The sequence below is a fragment of the Crassostrea angulata genome, chromosome 2 (assembly GCF_025612915.1).
Source record: "Crassostrea angulata isolate pt1a10 chromosome 2, ASM2561291v2, whole genome shotgun sequence".
NCBI lineage: Eukaryota > Metazoa > Mollusca > Bivalvia > Ostreida > Ostreidae > Magallana > Magallana angulata.
In genome coordinates, this window is record NC_069112.1 from 25,247,801 (window position 1) to 25,257,096 (window position 9,296).

Consider the following 9,296-nt stretch of genomic DNA (forward strand, 5'->3'; position numbering starts at 1 on the left):
AATGTTGCTTTAAAAATATACTTTTAGTATTCAATGAAAACCTTGTATAAAATCTTAGTCATGTTTTTATATTAAGTGATAAACCGTTAATAAAATAAAACTGTACTGTTTTGTCAACTGAATGCAACATACTTAAAGTCATGCAAGGTGACTGAATCAGAAACCGTTGCTATACCGTTTCAATTTACTTATCTATAAGTCTATTTTCATTTTTTATGGCGGGATTTTGTTCTGGGCTAGGTGCTATTGACTTAATCTTTCCCAGTCTATTTTTTTCTTCAATTTACGCCTTTAATATCTGTAAACGGTACATTCATGTAGAATATGTTATTCAATACTTAACCAAACAAAGTAAAACACAACAAAAGAAATAAATTAAAAACAAGTGTTTGTTTCCCAGTAGGTCTGATTAAAAACAAAATGGATATCCGAAAAAAAAATCCCCTTAAAATATTTTATGTGCTAATTTTGTAATGATCTGTTTATTTTTAAATTGCTTAATTAGCAGTGTTTTTAAGCTCACCAGCTGAAAACAACATGACAGGCGCAGTGATCCCTGTTGATGGGGGCTTCACAGCGGCCTGAAACAAAAGAAACATTAGAAATTTGATGCAATATATAAAAAATCATTATTATACAATATGTACCAGGTAGAAAATAAAATTCCTACTATACTTAATGAAGGAAAATTTATGATTAATATTTAGAAACTGCGGAAGCAATAGTAAGTAAAAATGTCAGAACATAATAGTTAAAAAAGTTATGTATAAAAAATTATCAAAACACATTTTTGAATCATTTTTAAGGATATTCAATTGGCAGAGAGAGAGAGCGCGCGCGAGAGAGAGAGAGAAAGAGAGAGAGACACAGAGAGAGGCAGAGAGAGAGAGAGAGAGAGAGAGAGAGAGAGAGAGAGAGAGAATGTGTGTGTGTGTTAATAATATATTTTCAATAAAAGTTGAACTATAACTGATTTTTACAATTATTTCAAGAGCTCTTCATACCATATTGTGATTTCCTGATTATTTTTGTCGGATTGTATTACAATCAAGCATCAGTAATTAGCAAGTGCTTCCTTGTTTTACTATAAACGATAAAAGGTTTCGTATTTAATGACCGAGAACTTTATATCACTAAAACATAACCGCCAAATGTAGGCGTGTTAATTTGTTAAGAGGAAAAAAATGAATTTACAGTGTTCATCAACATATTTGAAAAAAATGAAACCGACGTCGTTTTTTATATTTCTATTACTTGTTCTACTAGAAAGATCAAAAGGTAATTTTTTTATTTATTGGTATTTTTTTAAAAGTTAAATACTTCTTAATCATATCTGTATTAAAACAAGTTGCAACTGCATTTTATCAAATTAATATCATATACTTATACGGTAAATCTTTTTATATTCTTAAAACTTCTCTCAATTTGTTGAAAATATTGAGTTATCAAAGAAAATAAAATTGCTATGTTAAAAATGTTAACTACTTTGAAATTATTTTTCTTTATAAATCAAGTTTCGACTGAATCAAAGAAGTCTAGTCTATATATTGTACTTTTGAATATTATTTAAACATAGTTTTGATTTGTTTTAATTCTTGGGTTAACACAACAATTGAATCCATAGGCTAGTGTTGGTCTATATCATTAATAACAATATAATCAATTTCATTTTGACAGTGAGAGCAATCCCTTTGCTACATATTGTTTTTGTTGATACCCTTTGCGATAGATCAACATTTTAAAAGAATGACTGTTCCAATCTTATAAAATTAAATATCTAAATAGCTCCCTGTCATTTGATAAAACATGTATGTAATGTATTGATTGTAAGACTGTTTAAATGAACGATGTTAACTAAATCCGTTCAAAATGAACATGTTTATCATAACCTCTCTTTAGGTAAATTTTTACATTACAGTCTTCTGCTCTTCAGATTATAATTATCATTTCAGTTATTTTTGTTCCAGTGTTTAATTGAAAAACAAACTTTTTTTTATTTATGAGTTCCTAAACAGATTGTATATATATTGTGCAATAGTATATTTATATATATTATATTAAAAAGACTTCAATTCAAAATTGTAAATAACTTGTAAATGTCATTTAATCAACAAATACAAATATATATATATATATATATATATATATATATATATATATATATATATATATATATATATATATATATATATATATATATATATATATATATATATTTGTAAACGTATTAAACAATTGAAAAAAAAATATGTTTTTTTTTTTTAATTTTTTTTTCAACATAATGGTAAAATGCTAAAAACCAACAACAAAATACAAATATCAAGAAATTTAAAACTTTTACAGGACAATCATTTGAGATAAAATCCCATTTTATGAATGGAGATATGATGTTCACATGGTCACATGAATCCAAATACCATGACGTAAGCGTGACGTGTGACGGACGTCACTTGGGATTCACGAGAGTTTATGATAATAAATTCGTCGTTAAGGATGTCCTTAACTACAATATTGTCAAGGTTCTTGTTCGTGCCACGATTCACTATACATACGTCGAAAGTAGGATGACTTTTCATAGTAAGTGCGCTATGTTTTCATGTCATTTTCTTTGATATTGAAATTACCTCCATCAGCTTAACTTGAAACGTAGAAAAATGACATTGTAAAATAATTATTTAATCAGAAATAAGTATACCAAAGACACCATTTTGATTTTTTTAAAATTCAGAATCAGTGTTAGAAGTGACAGAAGGAAGCAACGTGACGCTGTACATACCAATTCCAACCAAAGCTAAAACGTTGTTTCAGCTGACAGATTCTGGTGCTAGCATGCCTCGTTACGCTGTGTCTGCAGAAGAGTTAGCAGCCTCAGCCGGGTTGTTTACATTTGTTTTATCAAATGTTTCAGCGACTGATGCAGGCTACTACGCATTAGGATACGATGTTCAGTCTTGTAGAACAAACCACGGAGTCGTGCTTGTAGTCAATGGTAAAAATGATAAACTTTGTACTTGTGTGTTTACTCATTACATATATAAAAATGAAGCAAAGGTGCCTATATTATTTTATTTTCATATTTGTGTTTAATAAAAGGATACTTACTCCGATATGTGTTGGCAAATTAAAAAAAAAGGTCAACAATTTCAACTTTGAGTTTTTTTAGTCATGCAAGCACATTAAAAGGGGGGGATCAAATAAAGTTGGAGAAAAGAGTGAAATGTTCAAATCGCATGGAGACAAAAAATAACTGGCGGGTTTTGAGATTAAATTCCAGATATATGTTTGGAAAAAAAGTAACTATCAGTTAACTATAGGCTTTTTTAAAAATGTATTAAAACAATTTGTCTACTATCAGTCCTTATTTTGTCTATATTTCTGTCTGTAAATCATTAAGTAAAACTAAACGTATTTTTATACACGAATTGCTGTGAAATCCAGCGCTTCCGGAAAATGAAAGGTGCCCTAAAGTGCAATACCTAAAACGTTCTTCTATGAAAATTTGTCAGGAATACACATATTTTTCAAACCGATTTTTTTTAACTTGAACCAGGAAGTACATTGACCACTAATATTAATGAAACTATCATAACATTAACATATCTTTGAACAATTAGTGAACACTTTGTTTTTTGCTTTGAAATTATTCTACAATACTTGATTGAATTTATGATTATTTTGGCCAGTGTATACAATACTCATTTTTTTAAAAATCTTATCTTCGTTTCAACATTTACATTTATTGCAGTTTAATTTTCAGCTTTGCCAGACAATCCAAAAATCACAGGAATACGAAATGTACCTATTGGTCAATCAACAATACTCAAATGTCATAGCATATCGCGGTCGAGGCCACTTTACTTTAAAACATTTCCCGCCATCGTTTATACGTGGATGGTGAACAATACAGTCGTCCAGTCTGATAGCCAGACACTGACCATGAACGTAACTTCCTATACGTATGTCCAATGCCAGGCTAGAGAGCAGTTGACATCAATAAGTGACATTGCTTACATTCAACCTCTGTGTAAGTAAATAATTAATGTACCAACACCAGGACAAAAAGTCATTAATCAAATGCCAAAAACGTATATTCTTGAAACTCACTTTTACTCCATAAATCATTTGTTTTTTTAAACATTGGTTTATTTCATTTAAAATCTTGTACATTATTAATGTATACAGATGGTCCGGAAGCTGTGACGATGACTCCCGATTTCAACACAAGTGTAAAGTTGCATAATGGTGCAAGCTTTGGACCTGTATCCTGCATGGCAGACTGCAATCCGCCTTGTACATTCCAATGGAGAAAAGTGAATTTGGACGGGACAATCGATGAAGTTATATCAACAGCAAATTTACCACGACAGACTGTTAATAGCACGGAACCTCTGAAATACCAGTGTGTGACAATTAGTGATTACAAAAACAGTCGTGGTTTAAATACAGTCTCAACGGAAATTAACATAGATGTACAGTGTAAGAGTGTTATAATTCAATTCTGGTTGTAACGCGCTTTCTGATTGGCTAAAAAACATTTTATATCGTATAAAGCATGTTGCCTACGTCATGTTAGACTAACGTCAAAAACATATCAATCTGCCTGACGTTATGGTTGAATCTTAAATAATTTTACCTCATTTTAAAGGTCAAAAGGTAAAATATTGTTACTGGGTTATATAAAACAAATACGATAATTTAACAATAATAATAGCCATAAAAAACTCTTCCTTTTTTCATATATACATTGTATTGTTATTTGACACAAACCAGATCCTTTACACCCATCGTTTAATTAAAAACTTTTTGACCTGGAAAACTTCCATCCAACCAAAACGTTGTTATTAATATTTTTACCAAAATAATTAAATATATCTCGTTTTCTTTGAATCAATGAAGCATTTGATTTTACTTAAAGATCTTGCTAAACCGACCATTCTCGGAATCATAAACGGGAACATAATCACAGAAAATATCATCCAAGCCAAGGAGGGAGCGTCTGCTGTAATTCAATGTTCGTGTGCAGGCAATCCAAAGCCCAAGGTTTATATCACCAGTAATGATGAGAAAGGAGACATTTCATGGTTACCAAGGAAAAAAGCTGAATCTGTGTATAGTTATCATAAACTGAAGTGTGAACACACGCAAGAGTATACTTGTGATGCTTATAATGACCAACTCAATCATACCGCAAGTTCAATTCATCTGTTCGTAGAATGTAAGTAATAATTCATCTTCCTGGCAGTTTGGCATACAAAATAGTTATCTCCGGTTCATGCATAGCAAAGTCGTAAAATTCTAAGCAAGATGCATGTAGACAAAAGCAATGGCTTTGTTTTGATTATATGTTAAACACTGAATAGATGATCAATATTGGTATCAAAATACACTAGATATTGCTTATAATTTATGTTTATAACGAATCAGAAAGAAAGGAAAAAAAAGAGAGAACAAAAGAAAGAAAGAAAGGAATTGCTTGAAATATATCCTTTACTTCTAAAACAAACGTTTTCAAACAATGTGTGCTCGGTATCTTTCATATAACTTGACAACTTGTAATTGCATTTTGACCGTAACTTAAACGCAGTTTTATTTTTTGATGAATTATTTTTTCAAGGCTCTCCAAGGTTAGACGTTAATAAATCGTTTCCTCTGCATTATCAAGAAAACATCGACGGGTATGTTGTTTTAAAAGCTCCGCTGATCTCGTACCCAAAGCCAAAAGACGCCACTTGGTTTGGACCCAGGGGGGAACAATTTAAACTTGACACTGCCTCAACTATTAGCCAAGGGGATAAACCATACCAGTTTTGGATTCACACTGAGATTCATATCATTAATGAATTCTCTTTTGGATATTATAAACTCTTTGTCGAAGGGGAAGAAATTCAAACTATTATAATAGAAAACAAAGGTAAACTTAAGATATATATATTTATACTAATCTCATTATATTTCATCTCCCAAATTCTCCATGAGTCTACTCCGCTATGTTTTTGCAAATATAAAACTTAAAACAGATTGTGTTGAAAAATAGCATGTATTAAAAAATGCCAAAAGTATAGAAATTATACAATGGTAACACTTGGTAGAAAAAAAATATACAGCATCTGCTACCAAATAAAAAATAAAAAGTAAAAAAAAACAAATCACCCTTGTCTTCTTTGGCATATCACAAAATAATGGATATGAAAGCATATGATGGAAAACGATTCTTGTATTTTCTGGGTTTCAAGCTTATACTTGTTAGGATATCCATAACTTTTATAATTGAATAAAAATGCCTCTTAATACATATTTTACAATTTCTTTTCAATGATTAAATAAAAACAATAAAAACAATAGATATAGGATGTAAACAAATGGAAATAAACGGTCAAGTACATTTTATTTTGATATTGAACATAATTGTAAGTGCCCAATTTAGATGTCGACATATATAATTATGAAAACAGGAAATAAACTTGTTTTATTTTAAAAACAACGACACGTCCACTTGTAAATATTATATCTTTGACTGAATTTAATAAATTTATGTGTTATAGAATTTCCTGACCGTTTTTTTATCAGACGGATTGCTTTATATTGTTTTGATGTTTTATAAAGGGTTTAATGCTATATTTTGATAATGTTGTCTATTCCAGAGTCTACAAGTTCCGGTTTAATGGCTTACTTATCGACTTTGCCGTTGTTGACACTTGTTACCTTTGCTCTTGGAGGAACCATATTATTGTTCTGCTTCATATCCACTCTCTGCTACATCGGTAAAATAAATATTGCAAGCTTAGACTTCATTGAACATCGAAAAAAAAAATTTAAAAAAATGTTTATAGGATGCATTAAAAAAAATATTGTGCTTTTAGAAGTACATATAATGAAAGTTACATGCTATATTGAATATTACTGCAATTTTTTCCATATCATAGTTTTGATAATAATTAGGTAAAAAATAATGGTTACATATTCATACAGCCATTCATCTATCTATCTATCTATCTATCTATCTATCTATCTATCTATCTATCTATCTATCTATCTATCTATCTATCTATCTATCTATCTATCTATCTATCTATCTATCTATCATCTATCTATCTATCTATCTAAAATTGAACTTTCAATGATAAAAATTGTCAAAATAAAGGAAGGAAATACAAAAGGAGACAAGGACATCACAATCGGAAGACGTCTGTTATTTCATCGGAACTGGAGACAGGACCAATGCAAAACGGGACACAATCCTTTCAGAGATATTCACCGATCCCCGGTCGTGGAGTTATTGAGGGCGACTACGAACCCATTGACACTCTTGACGATAGATCATATCTTTCCGGTAACATATACATGTTTTTTAATTTGGTGATTATTATATTGTTAATATTGTGATATAAACGAGCAAAAAAGTGCTTATAGTTTAGGAAGCTGTCAAAATTACTCAAAATATTTGTGCTGATTTGTTTAAAATATTCAGACTGTTTTTATTCTACTTTCTCGATAGTGTTTCATAAAGGAGATGAAATAAAGCACTCGCAAGACGAATCCTCTTTTAGTGAGAATACATCAGAAGCAGAGACATGCACATACGAGCTTGAGGGTCGTATCTATTACTGCGTTACAGAGACATCCAACAGTTGTAAAGAAAAAGGTGAATATGAAAAACTTCCAACCACCTAGACGAACATTAAATGAATTTTCTATGTACGATTTTCGATTAAAATAAAAGATGGAAGTATGGAGGTACTTTGTGCGAAAACAAAAGAAGAACACGAATTTTTGTTTGTTTTTTGTTTTTTTGGTTTGTTTTGTTTCTGTTTTTTTTTTTTTTTGTTTACCTCTATGCCATACAATTGTGAAATGTATTCGCCGAGTTTTTATTACATACAAAAAACGGTGTTTTGTTTGGACGGTGTGCATTTAACGTCCCACATTTTAGCCATTGAAAGATAATAAAAATGTTCACACATTTTTCTATTGAATGTTAATTTGTACTTATACATATTGTTTGTCCTATATCCGTTCATGCAAATGTTTTTAATACCGCACGTTAATGCAATGGGATGTGTGTTTTTTTCACAACCAGATATGTTATCGGACCGATGGCATACAGAAATTAATATTCAGTGTGTATATATATTCTCGTCGAAATATTAATGTTTAGAAATATATGTGAGACATCGTTTAACAGTCACACTGTACGGTTTTAGACAGGTATATCAATAATGACTCTAACAGTCATAAGGTACAATTAAGTGGACCTTTGTAAATAAAAACGTAACGCAACAAATATTGAGGGGTATTTTTCCCCAGTCATGTTTAAAGACATCTGAGTTGGCTAACTGGCACAGGCAGATTCATTTTATGCATTGTAAGATTTGGCTCATATTTCAACTTGTATTTTATATACCTGCTACTTGCGCTTTAGATTTGAATGCTTATTTACAATGAATGCCAAAAAATAAAATTTTATAAGTGCTTCAGGTTTTTGCTGCATTAAATGTATGTATGTAGACTTGCACAACTTTTTTCCAAATGATAAAAAAGTTTAATGTTGTTTTCTTTTATCGTTTTTTTTGTCAAGTCTTATCCGTATCACATCTAGGTGTAACATAATTTCAAATAGGAGTTTTAACTTATTTGCGTATGTCTTCGTGATATTGCGGGTTTTTACTGTTAACATCTATGTTTGAATTATAAAAGCGTATTTAAGAGAGAAATGCTAAATTAAAGGGGTTGATCACTTCACTGATGTATCAACATACCGAATTTAACAAAAGACAAAAAATATGAGAATATGAGCGGATTATATTCAAGTTTGAAAAAAACCAGATGATCATTTTAGCTATTCTTAAAGCAAATGATCACTGATTAGTGTGTCGGTGTTTCGTTTGTGTAATCAGGCCGTGAGATAAAGTTTTCTATTTCCTTTAACGCTTACAATTAAGGGTATCGGTATTTAGTTATCTAATAAACCCTTAAAGGGGCATGGTCACGATTTTGGTCAAATTTTGTTTTTCTGTTTTTGTCATTTGCAATGCTCTATGAATGCATTTCTAATGATCAAATGAAATTTGGGTGCCCGTCGATGAGTTTTAAGCAAGATACAGGGCTCACAATTCTTCGTCATGTAAACAAGGCTCGTGTCCTGTTTTTGTTTACATAGGTTCAATATACCAGTAAAAAATCTTTTCAAGATGATTTGTCTATATTCTTATTCTTTTTAAGCATAAATAAACAGTTCCTAACCATAAACTCATTCATTTTAGGTATAAAACTGGAATTTTCACTTCAACGTTCAAAAT

General features: G+C 30.5%; 1 protein-coding gene across 1 annotated transcript; it reads left to right on the forward strand.

Annotated features, from left to right (window-relative positions):
- The first annotated feature begins 938 nt into the window (after positions 1–938).
- Positions 939–8,522, forward strand: LOC128171759 (uncharacterized). The gene is made up of 10 exons (XM_052837536.1): positions 939–1,278; positions 2,344–2,577; positions 2,729–2,989; positions 3,758–4,024; positions 4,183–4,476; positions 4,916–5,215; positions 5,615–5,911; positions 6,642–6,761; positions 7,142–7,330; positions 7,496–8,522. Exons 1-10 carry the CDS (start codon positions 1,185–1,187, stop codon positions 7,669–7,671), a joined length of 2,232 nt encoding a protein of 743 aa, XP_052693496.1. The 5' UTR covers positions 939–1,184; the 3' UTR covers positions 7,672–8,522.
- Positions 8,523–9,296: the final 774 nt, after the last annotated feature.